Genomic DNA, 26,611 nt, shown 5'->3' with positions numbered 1-26,611 from the left:
AAAAAAAAAAAAAAAAAAAAAAAAAAAAAAGTGGTGCTGGGTGATGGATGAACAAAGAGCTCCCCTGAGCTGGCAAGCACAGCTGACCCTTGCTGGGGCGCTGCTGACCTCACCCCAGGAAGGCTGAGGGTCAGCAGACAAGTCAGGGCGCATAAGTCGGTAATCTGCTCAGTGCAGGGAGAGCAGCTAATGGCAAAGTCGGGTGACCTCTCAGATCTTCTGACTCCGAGTCCAGGACCTTTTCACTCTTCCACAGTGATTCATTATTAGATCGCAACTGGTATTGGCCTCACTGTGGTCCCAAGTGTTTCATCCTCGCCATTGGGAAAAGAGAGGGGAAAATTACACAACTGAAAGGCTACAAGGAGCAATATAGGCTGAAACTCCTGTTTCCATAAATTTAAATGTAAGTTTAATTTTAGCTTAATTCTACGCTGAATTAAAGTTTAAAAATAAACCTAATTACTATAAAATTGAATTAAATTAGATATAAAAGAAATAATTCCATAAAACATTGGTTTTTCATTTAATAAATAATCCCTCACACATACCTCACATTTTCATATCTTCATGCCTCTGTGCCTGTTTTCTCTCTGCCTCGGAAAACATTTCCCTCAAGCAATACTTAACCAACAAGTATTGTGCATTTTTGCAATATCCCCTTGGTTACACAGGACAGCCCTGTGTATTCAGTGGGGATGGGGATCACAAAAGGGGGAGAAAATCAAGAGGAGGGGATCACATGGGCCATCTTGGAGGCTGACCACCACAAGAGCTGTGGGTGACAGCAAAACTACCACATATTTCTAATCTGAAAGGTGATATATGATGAAAGGGCAGTAGCCTTGGAGTTACTCAGACCTGTATTTGAATCACAATTCCAGCACTTACTGCATCACCTTGGTCTAGTTATCTAATCTTTCCAAACCTCAGTTTTCTCATTTGTAAGATGGGGCAAATAACACCTACCTCTTAGGACTGTTTTGAGGATTAGGTATGCGTAATATACAGTGGCTGGCAAGTAGGACACTAAAGAATTGCTGTTATTATAGTTACAAGGTAGGCAAAGTGTTACTATAGAAACACAGTCGGAAGTCATAATCCACTGAACCCTGTGTCAAACCTTAAGGGTTCTTTTTTTCCTATTTGTTTTATTATCTCCATACATTCCTTTATAACTTACAAACGACTTAGTGAGAGTTAAACACGGGGTGGGGGGGGTGGCGCGGGGCGGGGATGAAGCTAAAAAAAATACTTTGTTATATATTTGAAACATGGAGAAACTTGAGGACTTTAAGGTCCAAACTTGAAGAGCCAAGCAGCAGTCGAGTGATTTCACTTCTCCTGTATGACTGACGTCTGTGTTATGATGATCTCAAAGAAATATGAAAATAAGGTAGGGGGAAAACACCCACCAGTAGTTTCCTCAAAGTAGTTTCCTCAAAATTACAGTTCTTCTAGGAAAAAAAAAAAATTAATTATCTCTAGAAAAAAAAGACAAGTTCAAACGGTCAAGTTCTGTCTCACATCAAAATGAAACATTTTCCCAACAGTGCTACCGGATTATAAGGTGAAACAATGTTCTCTACTCAAGAATTCGAGAATTTGGGCTTTGGCTTTGGTGTAAATTTGTCCGACCTTAGCTTCTTCTCCAGTAAAATAACGATAAAGGCACTAAGAGAAGAGGCTTCATTTCTGATGAAAAATATTATCTCTCCAAATTCATCTGCTGAAAAAATAGTGGAAAGAGCCCAGGCCCAGCCCTGACAGACTTCCGTGACCAGGAACAAATCACTGACCCTCTCTTTTTCCTCATCTTACAAAATGGAGAGATCAGGATTTTTCCAGACAACTGAGAAATTTAAAGGAGAAAAAAAAAAAAATCAAATGAGGTGATATATATAAGTTTAAAATTACAAGCTCCTTCTGGGGGAAAAAAGTGAAGAATTCTTTTCAGGTATTATTTTATTTTTGTGGTATTTTTTAAAATTTTATTTTAGTTACTATCTGAAGTGGTGTTTTACCATGAAGCTAATAAAGCTGAAACTTTAGGGCCTGCTGAAACTTTAGGGCCTATCATTTGAACGAAGCTCTCCTAATTCAATACTCACTCTTTGCACCTAATTATGTATTTTTTCTTCTGAAAGAATTCCGCCATATTGTATAGGCTTTAGGCCGTACAAAACTGAGTCTGCCCCAGTTGCTGTTGTTAACATAACGCTTCATTTTTCAACCAAGACTAATTTGCTAAATGTTATCATCAATATTTCATACCAGGAAATGGGAAAGTACTTACTAACAGCTTAACAAATCTATGCAAGAAGCTATTGTGATGGTATGAAAAGGTATTTCCAAAATGATTGATTTCTGAAAAATATGGGAATGAAACTTATCCCCTACATAGACGTAATTTGGGGGGAACGTTCATATTGTCATTATACAAGCTGACCACATTATATAATCCATACATACTACAGTATGTGACATATTTAATGTAGAATTTAATTTTAGAATAAAACATAAAGGTGGTGGCATCTTTAAAAGAGAGAAAAAAGTTATCAGATCTTTTATTTATATGCATTATTATATGCCACATTTGGCGGGGGTTGAAGAAGTAGAGATTCCAGAAATCCAAAAACTACTCTACTACTAATAATTCCTCTTTGAGTTGAGAAGTAGCATAGAAGGGTAGTTAAGAACACCAGCACCTCAGCCAGATTGCCTGGAGGCCCATCTCATCTGAGTGGCTTGGCATGTCGGTGCTTCATTTACCCCTCCTATTAAAGGTGGGGAGGGTGATAGCTCCTACCTCACAGAGCTGTTGTAAGGATTAAATGAGTAACTGGACTTGAGAAGTGCTTAGAAAACTGCCTAGCATATATAAGCACTACATAAATGTTATTTAATACACCTTTGGCTGATTTCTAACTTGGGCTGTCATCCCACAAATTGTTTTATCAACTTTGGTAATGATTGAAAATTTTTCATTGTATCCTACTGTCATTCTCCCATTAATGACAGCATGTTGCTTCTAGATCACCTACTGATTTGCCAAATTTTTAGTAAAAAAGACTATGTATCCCACTAAGGTTATTGGTTAGTCTTCTGTCCTTAGTAAGGACAGAGTAATCCCTAAATGTTTTTTTTTTTGGATTGCAAGTTAAGATAGGAACAAGTAAAAAAGCAAACTGTGTAGCATAACTTAAATATTTCATGGCATTGGCTTATTATGGGTTTTCTCAAAAGAGTTTTTAATATTTGCTAAATTGTCCCCATTAGGAAATATAATTATGCCAATTACTGACCAAGAGTTGAACTTTTGATGATGAATAAAGTAACACAATTTTAGGTTGACTGTTATCTGTGTTTATCATAATAAAACAGAGTATGTTTTATTGTGGCCCTAAACCACTCTGTTCATGTCAATACCAAATGATTGGGCTATTAATATGAAAGTTCTAAGGTAATGCTGTAAAGTATGATAAATATTTAATGAAGATATCAAGTGACCTTTCTTAAAGTCCTCTACCTAAGTGACAGGGAAGGAATTTTGTTAGTTTCCATGTAGTTATATAAACGGCCCTTAATTAATGATAAATAATAAGAAACACACATCGTGATGAAACGTTCAATTATGCTGACACCACTGTTTTTTGGTCTAAGGCTCTTTCTTGGATCCCAAAGAACAATTGCTTTGTTTATTACTGAATTCAAAAGAAATAAAATTCTCCTACTGTGTGCCTATCAGGCTTTTCCGTAGTGCCAGAAAACCATATAACCACAAGCAAATCTGCAGTTCTATATAGTTTTAGCAGCCTTTCCAAAATGCGCAATTAGGAACAGAGTGATAGCTTTACTTCTGTTGGGTAATTCTTGATTAGGTCCAGGCTCGGTTCCACCTTCTCTTAATAAAAATAACAACCTAACATTTATTAGATGCCTCCTGCGTGCCAGGTACAGTGAGTGCTAAGCTCTTTTTGCAAATTAGCTCATTCAAATTTTACAATAGCCTTATGAAATAGTAATTACCCCATTTTCCAGATAGAAAACTGAAGTTTGAAAAATCAAGTACTTAAATCCCATGACAGATGAGTTGGACTCAATCTTAAGACTCTAAACCCCATGCTCTTTTCTACCTCACTGTACTGCAACCCCTCCCACCTTTAATCTGCTTCCATCGGGGAGTAAAGGAATTGGGCTAATGGATGTAGACATCCTAAAATAAGTGGGGTGATTAAAATCCCTACCAAAAGTGGGGAGTTAGATATGACACCAAAAGCCTAAGTTACAAAAGAAATAATAAATTGGACCTCATCAAAAGTAAATACCAGAGACACCATCAAGAAAGTGGAAAACAATCCACAGAATGAAAGAAAGTATTTGCAAATCATGTATCTGGTAAAAGTCTAGTCTTGGAATATATAAAGAATTTCTTACAACTCAATAATAAAAAGACAACTCATTTTTAAATGGGCAAAAGATTTGACTAGCTTTTTCTCCAAAGAAGATATATAAATGGCCAACAAGATGCAACATGGTGATCAACATTATTAGTCACTAGGAAAATACAAATTAAAACCACAATGTGGTACCACTTCACATCTAGTAGAACGACTATACTCAAAAAAGAAAATAACAAGTGTTGGTGAGCATGTTTGAGGAATTGGAACCCTCATACATTGTTGGGAGTGTAAAATGGTATAAGCACTTTGGAAAACAGTTTGGCAGTTCCTCTAAAAGTTAAACATAAAGTTCACATGATCCAGCAATTCCACTCCTAAGTATATACCCAAGATAACTGAAAATATGTGTCCAGGCCAAAACTTGTACATGGATATTCATAATAGCTAAAAAAGGGAAATAACCCAAATGTCCATCTATTGATGAATAAAATGTGGTATATCCACAGAATGGAATATTATTTGGTCATAAAAGGGGATGAAGTACTGTTACATGCCATGACATGGATGAAAGAAGCTAGTCACAAAAGACCACATCATTCCATTTATACAAAATGTCCAGAAGAGGCAAATCTATGGAGATAGAAAGTAGGTTAGTGGTTCCCAAGGGCTAGGGAGAAGGGAAAATGGGGATTGACTCCTAATGGTTACAGGGTTTCATTTTGTACTGATGAAAATGTTCTGGAATTAGTGGTGACAGTTACACAACTCTGTTTAGTGATACTAAAACCACTGAATTATATAGACTTCAAAAGAGTGAACTTTACAGTGTATGAATTATGTGTCAATTAAGCCGTTATTTTGTGAAATGCTAGTGAGAGATCATAAGAAATCATTTCTTTTTTTGAAAGTTCATATTCTGTCAGTACAAAGTATGTAAATAAGTTTTCCGTGACTGATAAATATGGCTTCCTGACTTTCAAAAGGATTGGCATGTTTTTATTGAACCAGATCTTCTAGATCAATATTTTCTTTATTTGCCATTTAACTTTTAAAAAATGCTTCCCTTTTACCCTTTCACTGGAACTGTGTAGGGTTAGGATAGGGATGTAGGAGTACTGTAGGAAAGGGAGTTGCGTCAGAGGCCCCCAAGACCACCCCACACTCGGAGATTCACAGAAAGACTCACGGAACTCAGCGTATGGTTGTACACATGGCTAAGATTTATTACAGTGACATAGTTAAGTTGGGCCAAAAGGGGAAAAGATGCAGGTGGAGTCAGGAATCCATGTACAGGCTTCCTCGTGCTCTCTCCCTCTCATGGAGGGTCACAGGGAATGCACTTCTCGCCCCAGCAACCAAAATGTAGCAACATGTGTACGATGTGCCCAGAGAAGCCCATTAGAGACTCAGGACCCAACGTTTTTATTGGCAGCTGGTCACGTAGGCACCCTCTGCCTAGTATCAGTACATACTCCAAATTTAAACTCCCAGAAAAAAAGCAGATGATGGGCATAAATCATATTATTTCCATAGTCTAGGCTCATGGAGCCACTTTTATCAGTTGGGGAACAGTGGGAACACCCCAGAATCCAAATTCCAAAGTGCCAGCTAAGAGCCAACCTTGCCAACAGGTCTTTCTTAGAAGACCAGTCTCAGGCCTGCTGTGTTACCTCTTCTGTGCACAGGGGTGGAAAATGAAGATCTCAAAGTCACCATCCAATGAGAACAGATCCTCGAGGGAAAGAGGAAGAGGACTAAGAGACTCTGGAACAGACTCAGCAGGATTTCAGAGCCAGGGGGACACTGTAAGGTTTGGTTCTCAAGTCAGAAGTCTGCTGACACCCACAAACCTGGCAAGAGGACTGATTCAATAGTCTTAGGGCCAATTAGGCCTACTCACTTTGCAGTGGTCCCAAGAGTTTCTAGCTTAAGTCCGTCTATTACCACCATTATGGCCTTCCACTCTCCAGCCCTCCAAGTAAACCCTTGTTCCTTTCCTGCCATCAGCATATCTTCTGGAGGAGCAGTAGAAAGAAGGATAAATGAATTACAAATTCTTTGACTCTTACCTTTTGGCCCTGGTATTCAAGGAAGAATCCTCCCAGATGAACAGATGACATAATTGTTATCACCAAGAACAGAGTTCATGACACACCCTTGAAATATTTATTAGCCCAGCTTTTTCTTCTTCTTTTTTTTTTTTTGGAGTGTAGTGGCTTTACACTGCTGTGTCATTTTCTACTGTACAGCAAAGTGAATCAGCCATACATATATATAACCCCTCTTTTTTGGATTTCCTTCCATTTCAGTCACCACAGAGCACCGAGTAGAGTTCCCTGTGCTATATAGTAGGTTCTCGTTAGTTATCTATTTTATACATAGTAGTGTATATATGTCAATCCCAATCTCCCAATTCATCCCACCACCCCTTTTCCCCCTTGGTATCCATACATTTGTTCTCTATGTCTGTGTCTCTATTTCTGCTTTGCAAATAAGATCATCTATACTATTTTTCTAGATTCCACATATATGCGTTAATATACGATAGTTCTTTTTCTCTTTCTGACTTACTTCACTCTGTATGACACTCTCCAGGTCCATCCACATCTCTTCAAATGGTATAATTTCATTCCTTTTTATGGCTGAGTAATATTCCACTATGTACACGTGCCACATCTTCTTTATCCATTACTCTGTTGATGAACATTTAGGTTGCTTCTGTGTCCTGTCAGCTCAGCTGTTCTCATTAGCCCAGATGTGATGGCCAAAGATGTAACCTTGAGAAGTAAACCCTCAGCAGGAGGACTCTAATTTAGTCCTTTTCTTTCCTGCAAATACTAAGAATTATCTTCTATCTCATGGAAGCATGAAAGGATCTGTCGGCCGTCCCAGCTCTTTTTGGAACCAATAACCACCATAAATCAACTAGAATACATTCAAAACAGGAAGTGGAAGGGATTTTTTCCCCCAGAACAATACATTTCTATTACATAAGAATTATTTAACTTTGACCAGGGAGTTACCAAATATATCATAGTGCAAGACTCAAAGTGCACACAAGGAAACAGGTAACGATTCTGTGCCCACTTGGAAATTCTTAAGCATTCTGCCTTCTCTGTCCCCTTTCCCTTTTACACCCCCCACTCCTTTCCCCTTCCCTGCCTTCGCCCATCAGCTTCCCTCTCTTTCTTCTCCCACTTTCCATCATCCCTACCTCCCCCCAAGTTATAAACTGACTATAATTTCAGAGGATTCAAATAACTTCAAAAAAATTTGTTTTCTTTTACAATTTTCTCTACCCAAATGTAAACATATTATCTCACCAATCAATTATTTCTAGTAAAAATGCTTACATATTTGCATATACATGTACCTGCATCTTCCACATTAATAGTTTGATTTAAAAATTATCTTCAGGCAATTCTAAAGTTCATGAAAATCAATAAATTCTTTTTGCTAAATTGTACCTTTAGCCCTATGAGAAAATATATAGTAAATTCTTTTTTAGCAGCAGCCTTTCAAAATCTTTACAGTTCTGCCTTAACTATCAGGCAACCACATGGGGAGACCTTAGTTTCCCAGAATTAGACTTGGCAGTCCCGATGATTGGCTTGGCTGCCATGGAGGAAACATTCCTGGCAGAGATCACCCAGGGAGAGATGCTCCATCTAACTCTCTCCGTCTAATCTTCACAAAGAGCCAAATTATCTTGAATCCAAATAAGTCACCTTGGAAACAAGACACAACAGATGAACCATTTAGCAGGCTAAACCTGCCTCCAAGATAATAATTATCTCCCATTTAATTTGCTTGCCTGTTAGGTAGGGTTTGCTAAGACTGAATTAGAAGTTCTCTCTGAAAAGCTGAAAAAATTGATTCCTCCAAAAAATTAAAAGGTTAATTTGATATCAAAAATCATCAATAGACTCTAGAATGCAGAAGGTAACCATCCTATGCAGGTCAGGCCTTCTCTGACCATCCTGCCTACCTAAAGGCGATAATCTAGAGCATGCTCAGAGGGGAGTATCTGAGAACACATGGGGACACTCAGATCTATGCGGCTTGTGAAAGAACTAGGGATATTAGCCTGCAGAAGCAAAGCTCAGAGGCCAGGTGGAGAGAGTGGGGCATGAGGGTCAATTCAGATATTTAAAGGTTTGGCACGTGGTAGAGCAAGTTTGTGCAGCCTGAAGGGCTAAAATGGAACAAATGTGTGGGAAGAGATGACAGTCCAGTCATTACAAAAGAGAACTCTGAGCAACCAGAATTGCCCAGGCATGAACTGGGCTGCTTTGAACAGTAATGAGTTCCTGGTTCCCAGAGGTTTTCAAGTCTTTGATAGTTTCATTCAACATTCTGCATTCCTTTTGTCAAACAATTACTCTGAAAGCTCAACATAAGCTACACACAGGTGAATGAAATAGCCATGGTTCCTGCTCTCATCCCACTTGGTGTCTGGTGGGGTGACTGGGTCAGAAGTATAGAGGGGACTCAAACATACATCTAGACAAGACCTGTGAAGTTTTTCCTAATCTCAAGAAACTGATTCTATGAAGTAAAACCCATGGGTTTTTTTCTACATTTGAAGAGCTCCAAATATGTTTTTATTCTTACCAAGAATGAGCCAGCCAGATTAATAACCCTTAGCTATGAAACGGCTTAAGGCTAGCATAAAGAATATTTGGGATACTGTTGGGAGAAAGCCATTAGAGTTATAACTGTGGGTCTCCAAAGTACATTAATGAAGGAGCCTCAAGTCCATTTTCCTAAAGTGAGCTATTTAGAATCATCCTTTTGCTCTTGGTTACAGTTCTCATAATAGAGTTATACATCTTTCATGGTTAGAAAATAGTTTTCCTTTAGAAAAATGGAATAAAAGTATTTTGTAATTAGGAAAGAAACACAGGCTGGTATATGTTGAAGAGAAGGATTTTTTTTTAATGGTTAACATTTAGTCTCAGAATTAAATTCTGTAATAAACAAAGGTGGTTAAGTACAACCTATTCTTGCCTATTAATTTTAATTATTGAAGTTCATTTCTAATTACCTAATCAGCACATTTCAAGATATGATTACTTTATCTTGATCTGAATTTAACAACTATGATCTTAGAGTTGGATCACATGATGTTTTGGAAAAATGACCTGTTGTAGCTAAAAGGCCCCTTAGAGTTTGCCTAGCTTGACAGGATGCAGAGGAGAGAAGCTCTGGGGAAATTCCAGGTTAGACTCACTGAACCTCCCAGCAAGGCTCCAGGCAACAGAGAACTCACAAACATGCCTTCATGGAAAATACACTGGCATTAACAAAAGCTCAGTTCATTTCATTTCTTTTTTTTTTTTTAAGCTTTTTTTTTGTTACTAAGACTAATCCCCCCAAAATCTATTAGCAAACCATGTATTAATCAATGCTAGAATGCCAGAAGTTTAAAAGAGAAGAAAAAAAAAACAAAAACAATGTCAGGGACTGAAAAGTCAAAAGCAGCAGGACAGAGCCTGCTATTCAGTTTCTAGAATGAGAGGGAATATTTTATGGAAACTTCCAGATTCAGACCTTCTTTACTGGTACTTAAACAGGAAAGTTTACTATCAAATAGAGCTATGATACTTTACTATACAGTTTTCTAAGGGCATGTCTTGGGTAGACCATATCTACTCGAAATAGTCCAGATATCTCTGCTGCTGGCTAAGCTCAGAAAACTAAATACTGAGGTAACCCATATGACCCCACTGTCATCTGCCAAGGTCAGACACTCTAATCCCAGCAGATGACACAAATGTGTAAATCGTGGAAGTAAGATAATAAGGACCATTGGGCCAACAGCAAATTGGAAAGTTCCCAGTTCGCTGTTAGGCTTTCAGAATTCTGACAAAACACACTGGTTGGTCATATTTAGCTGAGAGTCACTATTTTGTGACTGCTGAACCAGCCATAGGGACAACCAGAGCTAGGTGGGGATCCCAGGGGAGTCAGGTTTCAGGCCCCACCCTGCCGCAGTATTGGCCCTCCCTTCCAGCACCTTCAGTAGCATCCTCCCCCCACCCCACCCCCCCGGCCCTTTACATGTATCTGTGGGGCTTCTGCCACCATCCCCACGGGGGCCAGGGCCATCACTGTGCCTTCCTGTCACCCTTCCCCAAGTGGAAAGAAGTCTTCTCTCTAAGAGTGACAGTTCTTTCGGCCAACTCAGAAAGCCTGGCTTCATAAGCAGTGGGCCTACTAGCAACAAGCTATGGCTAATGAGTCCAAGGGTTGGCTGAGCTAGGAGGCATTGGTAAATACCATCCCAGGGGCTATGCCAGCCTTCTCAGAGGAGGTAATTCTCCCAGTCTTCCCGGAGTAGGAGCCCTGCTTCTTGAGAACCCAGTCCAGGATTCTGGGATGGGGACAACCTCTTTTTTGAGACATAATTTCTCCGGTATTACAGCTCCACAATCCCCTACCAGCAGTTCTGAGTTAGAAAGCGCTCTGAAAACCAAAAGAACATTTATGACTTTGCTTGCAGAATCTGAATTGAAGTGATGTAAGGCTATAAGCAATATCTATTTATCTCACTTAGTGGGAATATTCACACATTTAGCTGAAGAAATATTATTGTGTTGAATTACAAGCTGGGGGTATTATATAGCATGCAGCTTATGTGTCATATTGCCTTCCTAAAATTCAAAAATCTCTCTGAATTACAAAGTACACCGTCTTCATGGGTTTTGGTTAAAGGCCTGTAGATCTGTAGTGGCTTCAAAATTAGTTCCAGAGTTTTTTATACTATTTTTCTCAGGGGGCTGAAGTAATTATACAGGATGTGTGGCTAAAAGGAGAAGGTCACGTATAGAAATTAGAAGTCCTCATAATTGAGTGGGGAATTTAATGGAAAGAGAGTACCTCTGTAGGGCCAGGGGTTAGGGTAGCGTCTCCCCCAAAGCCCTGGAGAAGACAATGTTTACCCCTTAACAGCCAGTTCCTCATCTCTCCAGACATCTTTGACTAATATTCACCCAGGAAGGAAATTACATAGAGGGAAACCTATTCTTGAATTCAGTGCAGAGTTCACTGTAGGATAAGAAGTTCCATCACCACATAAACAAGTTTTAAAATGATGATTTGATTCCTGAGCTAACCCCAAAAATGTTTGCTCCTAGCATAGCTAAAACAATAGAATTTACAATATGGGATAAGCTCAACTTTAGGAGTGAATCTAGGAACCTAAGTTCTTCCAAATTACTGTTTAATATAAGAAAATATATTCTGCATCCCAAATAATAAAATGCCATTTAGAACACAATGCATTTCTACATTGAATGTTCCCTGTAATATGTAGTATTTTTCTAATTGTCATCATTTATTGTTCAAGAAACAGTTACTGAGCACTAATCATAGGTACTAGGAATACCTAAAGGACTCAACAAGAGACAGTGAACCAGTCTCCACACAGTTTAGACCCTAGGGGGAGAGACAGCAGGAAAAAATATACAATACGGACTAAAGTAAACTCATCTTTTTTTTTTTTTTTTTTAAATTGAAGTATGATTGATTTACAATATTGTGCCAATCTCTGCTGTACAGCAAAGTGACTCAGCTTTACACATGCAGACATTCTTTTTTTTATATTCTTTTCCATTATGGTTTATCCCAGGAGATTGGATATCATTCCCTGTGCTATATAGTAGGACCTTGTTGTTTATCCATTCTAAATGTAATAGTTTTCATCTACCAACCCCAGACTCCCAGTCCATCCCTCTCCCTCCCCCCATCCCCCTCTGGCAACCAGAAGTCTGATCTCTATGTCTGTGATTCTGTTTCTGTTTTGTAGATAGGTTCATTTGTGCCATATTTTAAATGCTATATATAAGTAATATCATATGATGTTTGTCTTTCTCTTTCTGACTTACTTCATTTAGTATGATCATCTCTAGTTGCATCCATGTTGCTACAAATGGCATTATTTCATTCTTTTTTATGGCTGAGTAGTATTCCATTGTATACATGTACCAAATCTACTTTATCCATTCATCTTTCGATGGACATTTAGGTTTTTTCCATGTTTTGGCTATTGTAAACAGTGCTGCTATGAACAGAGGGGGTGCATGTATCTTTTTGAATTACAGTTTTGTCCCGGTATATGACCAGGAGTGAGATTGCTGGAGCATGTGGTAATTCTATTTTTAGTTTTCTGAGGAACCTCCATACTCTTTTCCACAGTGGCTGCACCGATTTACATTCCCATCAGCAGTGCAAGAGGGTTCCCTTTTCTCCACACCTTCTCCAGCATTTACTGTTTGTAGACTTTCTGATGATGGCCATTCTGTCTGGTGCGAGGTGGTACCTCACTGTAGTTTTGACTTGCATTTCTCTAATGATTAGTGATGTTGAGCATCTCTTCATGTGCCTACTGACCATCTGTAAGCCTTCTTTGGAGAAATGTCTATTAAGGTCTTCTGCCCATTTTTTGATGGGGTTGTTTTTGTTAAGTTGTATGAGCTGTTGTATATTTTAGAGATTAAGCTCTTGTCAGTTGCATCATTTGCAAATATTTTATCCCATTCCATAAGTTGTCTTTTCATTTTTTTTTTTTTATGGTTTCCTTTGCAGTGCAAAAACTTGTAAGTCTGATCAGGTCCCATTTGTTTATTTTTGTTTTTATTTCTATTGCCTTGGGAGACTGAACTAAGAAAACCTTGGTACAATTTACATCAGAGAATGTTTTGCCTATACTCTCTTCTAGAAGTAAACTCATCTTAATGTAAAATTAATATTCAATAAAGTTACATTTCTCTTGTAATTTTATACATCAGAACATTTGCATGATGAGTTTTATCTTATTTAAAAGCAGCTTCATATTTCCTGATATCGAGTTTGACACACCAAAAGATTCACATTGAATGACTCAAAAGTCTCCAAACCTTCACAAAGGTCAGGGAGGCTTTCTAAATATATTCATCCCCCTGGTTCTGCTAATAAGGAAGTGGCTATCTGGAAGGGAACAACTTACAAAATTCACAGAGGAATAACAGCATTATTTTTCCAAAACTCAGAGATGCTGAACAATATTTGAATCTTAAAACAATAGCGCTGAATTTGTCATTTAAAAAAAGCATCCACTACTCCGCCAGAAGAGGATGGAATGCTAATGTCCGATTGTGGCAGTCCACATTTTTAGAAAGCTTGTCACGACGTTCCACATATCATACTTTGGAAAACAATAGTCTCGTGCTACTGAAATGCAGAGGTAAAATTTTCTGACTGTAAATCAAAAAATAATAGTGACCTTCCCTGAAATCGGGACATTTCAGGATTCCACAGTCTCGATACAACTCAAGGAAAGGAAGCCTTGGACCTCTCTGTGGTGGGAATATTTGATAGACAGCAGAATGTGAAGGGAAGCAAAAAGAGAAAAAGGCCTTACTTTTCCTCCTGGCAGCTCGAAGGGGGAGTTGAAGAAACAGTGCGATGGAAATGGGAAGCTGCCGGTAGAAAGCACATTAGGATTTACTTGCTTGTTACATTAGCCCAGTTTGTATCAACCACATAATAGCAAGGCTAGAAAGGCAGTCCATGCTTGATGTTAATCCCCTAAAGGAACAACAAAGAAATAACTAATTCCTGAATTGAATCATGGGCATATGCAACTACCCCTGTACTTTTAGATTTCCAAAAGCAATGAGGAATCCCGGGGATAAATGCCAGCTGGGAAATCAATAATCAGGATTGTCAAGTGTAGCAGAATAATGTTTGGGAGGCTTGGATTCTGCACTTGACGGAGTCGCTAACTGGTGAAATTTGAAAAATGTGAAAAATTTGCAAAGTTATTAGCTAGGTAAATGAAATCAATCCAAGGGACATTTGTTCCATGTCTAGAATTGTTAAACACTGATCTTGGCACTGAGGGGAGAATTACCAAGATGTGCCAGACACCATCTCAATCCCACTGGAAAGACGAGCCTGTATACATGTAACAATAAATCAAGATAGAAGTATTATGCAGCATAATAACAAAAACTAATCGCTAACATTCATGAGACACTTATTACATGCCACACCCCATTCTAAAGGGCTATCCATGGCTTTTTTGTTTGTTGGTTTGTTTTTCTGATAGAGACTGATTCTGTATCTCCAGGGCCCTTAAATTTCTATAATGTCTATCACTAGTAGTCTTCTAAAGGGAAAGAGAAAGGGAAAGTATGATCTAATGCAATGAATCTTTTAATCACATGTCAATAAATTGTTCCACTTGTAAATCAAGCAGATGAAACATATCATAAATATCAATCTACCTGTTTTTTTCCACTGTTAGTGAATGTATGCATGGTCTTGAAGAAAGGTCTTGTATATAGAGCCTGACCAGAGGTATCCTGGAGCATGTGAGCTAGGTTGTACTGTGGCAATGAATAACAACAAAATTTCAATGTCTTATAATAAAATTGCTTGCTCACTGCACATGTCCACCATGGGTTGATGGGGGGAAGGGCTATTCGTGTTTTAATTCATTTAATTATCACACCCACTCTATGAGATAGGCACTATTATTCTCTTCTTTTTCACTATGAGGAAACTGAAGCTCAGAGAGGTTGAGTAACTTACTCAAGGTCACACAGCTCATAAATAGTAGATCAGGGATTTAAATCCAGGCTCCAGAAGCCACTCACCCTTGCATACCACAAAATATATACAAAGGATTTTAATTCTGACTATGGTAGGTTAGTGGGGCAGGATGAGGTGGGGAGGTGAGGAGAGAAGTAAAGGGAGCTTCCAGGAGGAAATTGAGCTGTGTGTTGCCCAGATGGACACAATATAACCTCCCTAGACCCAGTTTCTTACCTCCAAACAAGTGGGACTGATGAGATTATCTCAAAGGCCCTTGGAATCTTTTAATCACTTCAGAATTCGCCTCTTGTGGCATCACCAGAAATAGCACAAAAAGAGCAAGCTTCAGAAATCAACACAACTGAATTATTAGCTGTGCGATCTTTGTAGAGTTGTTTACTTTTTCTGAACCTTAGTTTCTTCATTGATGCAATAAGAAAATCCTCACGGGGTTGTTGTAAAGATTAACTAGTCTATGCTAGGCACAGTGTATGGCACATAGGAGGCACTCGATTAATTGTAGCCTCTCCTTCCCCCTTACTTTTTCTTTAACTGAATATAATCTCAGTTCTTGAACTGACCTAAATCTTAGATCATTGTATGCTGGCTACACATTAGTAGAGTACCATTTGGGGGAAGATAGCAAAACAAAAGAGGATATTTGAGGGTAGCAAATATTTTCGAAAATATCTATTCTAATTTGCAGAGCATTTATTTTATAGTAAATGCCATTTGCTTCTCTTGATCCTTTTGATTATATAACTCAACTAACTTATTAAACAATCACATGGTAAACTGGAAATCAAGAGGTGAAGCTACATATTATCCATAAGCTGTGACTGGTATTGCTCAGGAAGCTTTTGGTAGCTATTTCATGGGCTATGCAAAAAGTGCGTAGTTAAAAGAGTTTAAAACTTTGTAATGTCACATACTGAAATAAACATGTGACTGGAAGTCGGAAGAAAAAGTCTTATCCAAAAACTCTTTTGCCATAATTTGCAGTTTAATTATCAAAGACAGAGATAATAAGATATATATCCATAGAAAGAAGTAAAGAGACAAAGATCATATTGATATACAAGAGGAAAAAAAGATAAAATCTTTAGGTAAGTAGGTGTTTCGTTTCTTCTTTCTGTTATTTTATTAACCAGAATACATTTTTTTTTTTTAACCAGCTCTGGCTAAAAAGATTTGAGGCTTTTCTTTTTACTTCTTTTAATTGAGGTTTAACTTAAATACATTAAAATGTGTACACTCCAGAACGTTTACGTATGCATACGCCCACATAACCACTACCCAGATCAACATATAGAACATTTATAGCGCCCTTGAGAGTCGTCTACCCCCTTCTTAGTCCATACCCGCAAGGTAACCGCTATCCACATTTTAAATAAAGCAGGTAACAAAAACAGAAAATGATAAATGAAAAAGTAAAGGAATCCTAAACCTAATTTTTTTTTTGCTTTCTGGTACGTGCTAGGGTTTTTCTTTACAAAGTTTACATTGGCGGTTTACTAACCATTAGGTACCCAAGGATCTAAGGAATTAGCTCACTAGGTGGTAAACTGAAAACCATAGCCTGCAGCTTAAGAGAAGCAGCATCCTTCAAATTCTTACTGTAGAAGAGTCATATGACCCATTTCTTTCTTCTAGAGCAAAATGACTAAAGAAAGCATCTGGAGAATTAAATCAGATTGTTCACCACCTCAGTGTCAACATACGTGTTGACTCAGTTAGGTCTAAGCAAAAATTCTGCCTTGTGGTTAGCGAAGCCAAGATAAGTAATAACAGGGAGTCACTTAGACCTAAACTCTTGGTTGGGTCGTGAAGCTACCAACTCTGCGCATGCCCCTGATTTGACACCAATGGAGCATGAGCTTTGAGTTATTTTTCAAGTAACTGTGGTAATTTGACATTCTTGCATACATTGATTTTCACCCCAGCGTTCTGTAACTTTCAGGTCATTTAATAAATTTGGGAGTACGGTGAGTGACAGAGGGTACTCTACTGAGCAGCCAATCAGATCCAAGAGTCCGGTTCATTAGATGCCTAGCCCAACAACTGAACTAACATGATATTTCACTTTGGCCAGTACTGTGCACTGGCTATCAATAAATTATCCAAACAGGGACACCTTTGGAGAGTGAAAGGGGCACTATCATAATTATGCCAGAACTGCAGGACTAAATCAGGACTGACCCAAGCAAACCAGGACATACAGTCAGTCACCGTAGCTATCACAAGCCTCCAGCCCATAAGAGTTCATATTGATTAACTCTCAATTCCATTGTCTCCTTTAATGGTTAAGCTAAAGCTTTTACAGTGGCAAAGACATCTGAGAGAGAAAAAAAACCCCAAGGACACATGAGAGACTGTAGCTGAGCTCCAGCAAGTTAAACATATCAGTGCCACTGATATAAGGATGTAGCCTCAGCTTCTGACATAAGGAAATCAACCTGAAGAGGGCTGAGGACTCAGAGGAAGAGAAGGTACATCTCTAGCTTTTGTAAATCTGTCTAGCATGTAATAATACTCCACACACTGTCTTTACATACTGAGGGCTGATGAACTAAGGGAGGGCAATACCCTCAATTTGTTAAAATATTATCCTGGTCAGTAATAAAGTAATAATGATAATTAGTAGTTTATACGACTTGAGTGCTTACTATGTACCTGCATAGTGTACTAATTCCTTTATATATATTTTCTCTTTAAACTCCCCAGTGGTCCTATAAGATAGATACTACTGCTATTCCCATTCTTTTCCCACAGATGAGGAAATTGAGGCTTAGAGGAGGTTAAGTCATTCTTCCGAGGTAGTATGATGCATATTAGGACTCCAAGATCAGTCTGAAACCGGACTCCTCTACTCCTCCCAGGACTCTTTAATTGCCAGATAAACTCACTCAGCTAGCTCAAACAAGGGGATTTGTTTACTGACAGGATACCACAGGAAAGCCCTTGGATGACAATAGCAGAAGAGCAAATACTGTAGGACCACCTGGTGCAGGGGATGGGGTGGTGGACAACTGAGAAGCTAGGAACCAAGACCATTCCCACCAGCTCTCATCTCCTGTTTCTTTGCAGTGTCTACTACAAATTTATACAATATTTTTTTGAAATCTGGGAGATTGGGACTCTATAGCACCAAGCATTTCCAATGTCTGAATCTTCCTCCATTATGTGTCTTATTAAAGAACTTGTATATTTTTTGATATGGAGGAAGGATGAACTTTTCATTTTGCTGACTACTACTAAAAATAAAAATTAAATTCTGATTTTAATTAGCCTGTGATCCTAACACACAGGGAAACATTCTGTTTTCATCTGGTATGCTTTTAAAAGTAGAAATGAATGCAAAGAAGCACAAAGCCCTACAGGAAGGAGGTCAAGGCCTTAGGTTCCCAAAGGAATAGATTTGCATAATTACTCTCTCCTCATGAAATTTATTTAAAATTGTCATTTTGCAATTGGTAAATGCAACATTTCTGTGTAAAAGATGTTTTGTTTTGTTTTCCCCCTAGTTCTTACAGTTAGTCTATGTAAGGCAGAAAGTGATGTAGCTATAACCGTGAGGTTTAGGGTCCTTCCCTTGAGGCCAGCGTTCTGTTACTTCAATGCCGTGTTTCATGAATAGATTCATATTCTGGCACCAAGCAAAGTGCTTGGACTAGAGCCCAGTCCTCCTGACTTCCAGTCTAGGGCCTTTTCAATAAGTTGTGCAGATGTCTGGGGGGAGGGGCAGGGGGAGGGGGGGGCTCGCGGGTGGCCCAAAACAGTAGAACCTGAAGAATCAAAGGGCCATCTCCCACCCCTCCCACCATTTTACAGAATGATGTTACTTGGTCCAAGTGTCTGGTTGTGACATATGAAGGTAGCAGTTTTTGACTAAGGTTCTGCGTATGTATGTTTTGTAAATATCTGTATATTGAACTCTCCCATTGGACTGCAAACTCACTTATAGCAAGCAGGTGCTTATTTATTTTTATATCTCCACCACCCAGAATATAGCCTGGCACATAAAAGGCATCAAAAAAGTGCTGATTGGAGGAAAGGAAGGAAGGGAGGGAGGGAGGGAGGACAGACTGCACAATTTGCCTCAAATGTAGGGTCTATTTATAAGGTTCAGCCACAAAATAAAAGCAAAGTGAATATGTAGCTATTTGAGAGAAATAGAAAAACTTTCTTATTTGCCTGAGGTATTTGTTGGTTCCTTCTCTCATGTTCCTTCTTTGCCAGGTTATTTGTTGGATAAATTTTTTAAATGAATGGTGCTACATCGAGAACAGATTGGAAGATAACTAAATGCTAATAGGAATTGTCAGAAAATATGAAAGTATGTGAAAAAAGAATGAAAAGCAATTAAAAGTGTGCAATATTGGTGACATAAAGAAAAATGTAACTTGCAGAAACTACTTTAACAATAATTAAATACTACCTGCTTCAAAACAATGTGCTGATTGCCCTGCATGGACTGCCTTGTCAAAACATTTCACAGGGAGGAAAACAGAGCATGCCAAACCAGGGTGCAAGGAAAGAGAAAGGCCAGTCCTCATATTGACAGCATGGCCATTAGTTCCCAAAACAGGGAGAGGAAGTAGCTGTATGGATGTTTCTCTAAGAAAATATGAGCGATTCCATAACTTTAAAGGGTTGCCTGTGGGTTATAAACAGTAATTCTTGGACTTGCTCCGGAGCTAGACCATCTGGGAGTCATGGGACCTCTCTGACCTGTTTGAAGCACTTGCACTCAACTAGCAGACAGGTGAGAAGCAGCACAGGCCAGAGGTTTTCCTTTCCAAACGGGGAGGGAGGGCTCAGGAGAGATTTAAGTTATATTTCTTTTTCATGTACTCTTTTTCTCCCCGTGATAATTGGAAGAAAAAAAAAAAAAGACCAATATTATTCAAATCAACATCTCAGGTAAGCTAGAGTTCCAGATGAGTATGGTTGAGAACCTCTGGTTGGAAACAATCACCCAACGATTCATTCATTCATTCAACACATATTTATTGAGCATCTAACATGAACCAGGCGCTGTGGATACAGTGGCTAACACAACAGACAAGTCCTTTATTTTTGAGAAGATTCCATTCTTGTAGGAGAGGACAGATAATAAACAAATGGGCAGAGGGGATAGTGACTCTCTGAGACCATTCCCCGTAACCTTCTCTTCCCTCCTTATACGCCAGGCACGGTGTAGAACAGTGGCCTTCTTGCTGTTCCCTAGCATACGCCAAGCTCAGCCCTGCCTGGAGGTCTTTCCCCATGCCCTTCGCTCTGGCTGGCAAGCTTTGCTCCCAGACTTCACATGGCTTCCTCCTTCCCCTCCTTCAAGTCTCAGCTGAGATGTCACCTGTCAAAGAGGCTTCCCTGATCATCCTACGTAAAACAGACCTCCCTCACTCTCCCTGATATTCTATTTTATTTTCTTTATATCTCTTATCTGTTGAAACTGTGTTATTTATGTGTTACTTTTTTATTTTTGATAAAAAAGTAGAATGTAAGAGCCACCGCTGTATGGGTTTTTGCTTGTTTTGTCCATTTCTATATCTCACGCGTTTAGAACAGTGCTATTAGAAATGCCCACTTACTCACATGCCCAGTGACGAAGTGTCTGGAGTCAGAGGACCTAATCTCTTATCTGCACTGTGGTAGCTGGTCTCCAAAAATGGCCCACGGTGAGCTGCACTCCTGGTATTCACACCTTGGGTAGTTCTTTTGCCTTGAACCTGAGCTGGCCCTGTGGCTCACCTGTGACCAACAGAATGCAGCAGAGGTGAAGTTGCCTGATGTCCTAGGCTATCTCATAGGAAGCCTTGCGGATTCCATCTTGATATCATGGAACATATGCTCTGGAGGAAGCCAATCACCAAGTTAAAAAGTCCAACTATACTGGGACTGCCATGCTGTAAGGAAGCCCAAGCTAGCCATGTGGGGGGCCATGCAGAGAGACTAAAATGCTCAGATAGTCCCCAGCTGTTCCAGCCATCTCAGCTGAAGCATCAGATATGAGGGCGCACATCCAGCTCAGAAGAGCATTCAAATAATTGCCCTTGGGGGAATTGCCCCCCCCCAACCTTGGGGGCCCTCTGACTGCATCTGCATGAGAGCCCCCAAATGACCACTATCCAGCTGAGCCCCATCAATCCACTGTACCATAAGAGAAAACAATACATCATTGTTTTAAGCCACCAAGATTTGAGGTGGTTAGTTTCGCAGCAATAGATAACTGCAAAATGCAGCCACCAAAGGTAGTTCTAGATTCAAACATTTCTTTCTCCACAAATACTACATATGTCTAAGGATCCTTGGGCTTTGCCCCCCTCACACACACTCTCCTCTAAGGCACATGTCTCTGCCATTAATAAGCTTTGTTTTCACTGTTCACTTTCCTACTACCCTTTATAAGCACCCACTGGGAGTCAGAAAAGCTGGGTCTTCATCCTCATGGGACCACTGTAATTTTGGCCAAGTCACTAAACTCTCTGAAGCTCGGGCTCAGAAAAATGACGGCAGGGATTTGATATTTTAATTCTGTTGGATGTGTGGCAGACAACCCCTTCCCTCAAACTGAAACTAATACAGAACAGAAATAAATGAGAGAGATACAAGTGGAAGAGTTCTGACTGAAGCAGGACAGGCTGTATATTGGAGTAGTGGTTAGAGGTGGGGACTGCAGTCAGAAGACCTAAGCTCCAATGCTGGCCCATCCCCTCACCAGTCACCCCAGAACCCGGTGTGAAAACCACTATCCTGGCTGGTCTCAGAGGCCTCCCCACTTCACATTGTTGTGATCTGTAACATTTACCACACAGAAAATAGACATATATTTTAAAACTTCAGTGTAGATTTTAATTTATTGTTTATATGGTGTCATTTATTTTAATTTAAAAACAGAGTATTGACCTGGAAGAGTTTTTTATTGCTTCTGCTTTCTCACAGAATCAGATTTATACTAGTTTTTCCCAACTACCATCTGCCCCTAGAGCAGTAAGCCCTTACGATCTTGCCTCTTCCTCTCAACACAGGTGCTAAACTTAGTTCTTGCTTCATTCCTAGAGAGAGAAATAGATCATTTCAAATTTCCCCATCTGCAGTATAACTTGGCTTGGGAAATACTGGTTTAAAACCATTCTAGGGCTTCCCTGGTGGCGCAGTGGTTGAGAGTCCGCCTGCCGATGCAGGGGACACGGGTTCGTGCCCCGGTCCGGGAAGATCCCACATGCCGCGGAGCGGCTAGGCCCATGAGTCATGGCCGCTGAGCCTGCACATCCGGAGCCTGTGCTCTGCAACGGGGAGGGGCCACAACAGTGAGAGGCCCGCATACCACAAAAAACAAAAAACAAACAAAAAAAAAAACATTCTATTTGATTTTTTAAGATTTTATTTTCAAAGCCCTCTATAGTAGGAGATATAGTAGGAGAGAGCCTACTAGAGTTTCCCATTCCAATGTTTAATGGCTGTATTCATTTGGAAATTTTCCCTCATATTTGACAGAAGTCACTCAATAAAGTTCCCCTGCATATAATGCTTCTCAACTTTCATTTCTACAACTTTTAAAAAATGTCTTATAATTAAGTTCTTCAGTGTCACTGTACAGCTCTCTTCTTTTTTTTAAATTTTTTATTTTTTAAAATTTATTTATTTATTTTTGGCTGTATTGCATCTTCGTCGTTAGGTATTCGTTGCTGCGTGCGGGCTTTCTCTAGTTGCAGCGAGCAGGGACTACTCTTCGTTGCAGTGTGCGGGCTTCTCATTGCAATGGCTTCTCTTGTTGCTGAGCTTGGGCTCTAGGTGCGTGGGCTTCAGTAGTTGTGGCTTGCAGGCTCTAGAGCGCAGGCTCGGTAGTTGTGGCACATGGGCTTAGTTGCTCTGCGGCATGCGGGATCTTCCTGGACCAGGGCTCGAACCCGTGTCCCCTACACTGGCAGGTGGATTCTTAACCGCTGGGTCACCAGGGAAGTTCCATGTATAGCTCTCTTCTGAACTCTCTCACTTTTTCCCCATTTTCTCCTCTGCATAGTAACCTTAAATTGAAAACAGGAATGGTCTGAAGAATGTTCCTGGATTCTATGACTTATGATGTATATTACATATTTTGTGTAGTTAACTTATTACAGCACTTCCAGGTTTCATCTTGGTAAGAGCCGCAACATTTTCTAAAACATATGTCATCAGACAATATACATAAAATTACAGGCATGTAATGACACTTTACATGTACTTATATTGGCTAATAAACACATACCCCGCACTGTGTTATAAATTAGGTAACTTCTTGACCATACATTGCAACCAAATAGCCACTCAAATCTCCAAACTCATATTTGAACTCTGCCCCAAAACTATGGACAGATGCACAGTGTTTCTGATCAATGTTAAAAAGAGATCGCAATCTGATCAATATTGTTGACCGAAGAAAAACTACACAACCTAAAAGTTTCAAGTTGAGTTTTATTCGAGGATCTTACTGAGGACTATGGTCCAGGAGACAGTCTCTCAGATAACAATGAGGAACTACTCCAGAGAGATAACAGAGGAGCCAGGATATATACAAGTTTTTTTGCTGGGAAAAAAGACCCCCAAAACAACATGTAGTCGAACATCAAAAGATTACTGCTGATCACAAACAGATATCTCAAGTTAATGATTTTAGTGTTTTTCTATGTATGGGGAGATACAAGATTCGGGGTTCACTGAAATTATTCCTTAGATACACATCTTAACTATCTAGTATCTAGGGCCAGTATCCAAAGCACAGATAGCTTCCTGGTTTTCTCCATCCTGAATTCCCCATAGGGCACACCATAAGTGGGTACCTGCAGTGGCTAATGGCTTGATCCTTACAGAACAGGGATGGCAGGCAACATACTTTGTTTACTGGAACGTCAGGCAACATTCTCTGTTCACAGTATTCTAAGCTGTTGGATAGAAGAAGCCCCTACCTCCTGAAAGGTTATGGGTTAGGCATTTTCTACTAGAACTGCTTCGATAACTGGAAGAAGTATTGGCTAGAACTTTGATGTCAGAAACAAGAAATTATGTTCCCAGAGGCTTGGAGGAAGAAAAATACGGGGTAGGATTTTTTATTGGTGCCAAATCAAAGAGTCCCCCAAAATGTATTTTAGACATAATCTTATGTCTCTATTTTATCACACGACAATGAAGTTTCCCTATCATTTTACTGCTGCTGCCTTTTAAATACTGCATTCCATTTTACTGTAGGATAGCCCAAAGAATAAACAAATTAGGAAGCTGTTTGACAATGTCTCTTAAACTCAAGCAAATGCCACTAAGTAAAATAACGTTGTGTACTAGCTCCTTTCTAGTTCCTCCCCACTAGGAAAGGGCTATTGACTACTTCACAGGCTCTGGACGCGCAGGCCCAGCGGCCATGCTCACGGGCCCAGCCGCTCCACGGCACGCGGGATCCTCCCAGATTGGGGCACGAACCCGTGTCCCCCGCATCGGCAAGCGGACTCTCAACCACTGCGCCACCAGGGATGCCCTGTAATTATTCTTAAATCTAAAATTAATTTTAGAAGAAAATCCGAAGGCAGCCCCGGAGCATAATGTTAGTAATTTTATCCCAGCCATAAAGTTAGGCCTCCAACAATAAGGTTTTATATTAGTTATTCTTTATTCTCAACTACTCTGTAGCAAATTACAAATCTACCAACACATACGTTATTTGCTATTGCAGGGGAGCAAAGTTGGCCACCCCAAAATGCATCCCTTTGGCATGCAGATTATTTCAAGCTAAAAAGAAGCAAGGCCCAAAAGACTGGGGAAGAATCTTTGAACCTTCTCCTAACTGCCTAAAAAAATTTAGATAAAAGACCTGTTCCAGGAAGGGAGCTGTCACCGTAGATTACTACAGTATAATATGAACTAGGTGTGTAGACAGGGAGGAACCTAGCAAAGTCTGCTTGTTGAAATTCCTCTCTGTGTTCCATTGTTTCCGTATGACCCAGCGAACAGTTTTTGCCACCCATTTGCTCATTTTTCATCTTCCTGTGAATTGCCTTCTTTCCCTCAAACAATGGAGCCATCCACAACTGTGCACCCTGAGGGGATTCAGGATGGAAAAAAGCAGGACACTGGCCGCAGACAGTTAAGGTGCATATCAAAGGAATGATTTCAATAAGCCCAGACTCTTGCATCTCCCCATACATAGAAGAGTGCGAAATTCATTAACTTGAGATGTCTGGTTTTTCTTTAATTAACAGTAATAGTTTGACTACCCGGTTTTTGTTGCTAAAACTCGTATATATCCTGGCTCCTCTCTTACCTCTTCCGGGCAAGCCCTCAGAGCTCTCCAAGAGGCTGTCTTCTGGACTTAAGTACTCAGCAAGTCAGCCAAATAAAACATAATTCTCAACTTTTAGGTTGTGCAGTTTTGTTTTTTTTCAGTCAACGCTATGAAGTCCCAGACCCTTGCCCCATTCTCTTCTCTCAGGTGGCACATAAGCCTCGATTGCCTAACTTGTCCTTGGGCCTCATTTTCTTAGGGAGCCCCCTGGACGCAGGTAATTAAATTTGATTTTCTCCTATTAATCTATCTCACGTCAAGTGAACCCTTAGACCAGCCAGAAGAATCTAGAAGGGCAGAGGGAAGTTTCTTCTCCTTCCCCACTCTACTAAATGGGTGTTTAGAATAATGGCTAGAACATGGCAGGTCTCAAAGTTCCTTAAATGAGTACGTGGATGCTTCAAACACAAAACGTGACAGAACCAGCAAGGCGGGAAGAAGTGGCTTCATTTTACTGTTTGGGCGCATAGTAAGCAAATTGCTGGTGAGGTTTTGATGGCTGCTTCTCCACGCTCCCCTCCGCCCCTACCAACTAGGAAGGGTCAACCAGGAACTACCTCTTATTGCCTCAGTCACTGAACCGACCTACTGTTTAAGCTCTGACAGGCAGTCCTCAAAGAGACTACACCCTGCTTGAATAATTTAGGCTGGGGCACAGGCCAGACCACAAAGCGCATCTGTGCGAGAGAGAGCCTCACTCAGTCCTGTCGTTTCCAGCATCTACAGCCGGCCGCCCATTTTTCATACCCCATATTTACAGTCGGGGTAGAAAAAAAAGCCCAGTTTACCAGGAGGCTACTTATACGGCGCCGGGTTAGGCATATGTTTCACCTGCTTGGCCAATTAGCTTCCTCTGCCCGCAAGACTAGTTCAACAGGTTTCCTTTTTCTCTTCCTCCGCCTCCTGGGTTGGAGAAAGAGGTTGTCACTTCGCTTCGACCCTCCCCTTCCCTCCCTCCCAGCTCTGCCCCGCCAGCTCGGACCAATCGCGCCGGCTCGAACGTGTCCAGGTTGGCGGCCCCCGGCAGGGCCGGCCCGGATGCGCCGAGCGGCCCAGGGCGCAGGGGAGGGCGCGGCGGGTTCGCTGGGCCTGCGCCCCGGACGGTGGGAGTCGGGGAAGCGGGAGGAGGAGACTGTCTGAAGGTGCCCTCCAGACGCGGCCCTGATGACTGAACTACAGCAAGATGTGGACGACACAAAGCCTGCCAAAGTGCTCGGGAAGAGAGAGAGCAAAATTGGCTCAGCCCAGTAAGTACCCTCCGCTGGATCCCAGCCGCGGCGGTAGAACGCGCGCTGCCCAAACTTCTCTGCCA

The 26,611-nt window shown here is 40.3% G+C and overlaps 1 protein-coding gene across 2 annotated transcripts in view; it reads left to right on the top strand.

Moving 5' to 3' along the window:
* Window positions 1-26,611, top strand: part of GRAMD2B (GRAM domain containing 2B) — a 110,723-nt gene that overhangs the window by 10,324 nt on the left and 73,788 nt on the right. Inside the window, exon 1 of one of the 2 annotated variants that reach the window (XM_024757153.1) lies at window positions 26,028-26,546. The exons of the other annotated variant lie outside the window; for it this stretch is intronic. Coding sequence (XP_024612921.1) covers window positions 26,464-26,546 — 83 coding nt within the window. The 5' untranslated portion in view covers window positions 26,028-26,463. Of the gene's footprint in view, window positions 1-26,027; window positions 26,547-26,611 lie in introns of those variants that run through there. 2 annotated transcript variants of the gene reach the window in all.

The sequence above is a fragment of the Neophocaena asiaeorientalis genome, unplaced genomic scaffold (assembly GCF_003031525.2).
Source record: "Neophocaena asiaeorientalis asiaeorientalis breed wild unplaced genomic scaffold, Neophocaena_asiaeorientalis_V1.1 scaffold149, whole genome shotgun sequence".
Classification (NCBI taxonomy): Eukaryota; Metazoa; Chordata; class Mammalia; order Artiodactyla; family Phocoenidae; genus Neophocaena; species Neophocaena asiaeorientalis.
Note: the sequence above shows the minus strand (reverse complement) of the source record. Positions and strands in the feature narration are given on the sequence as shown.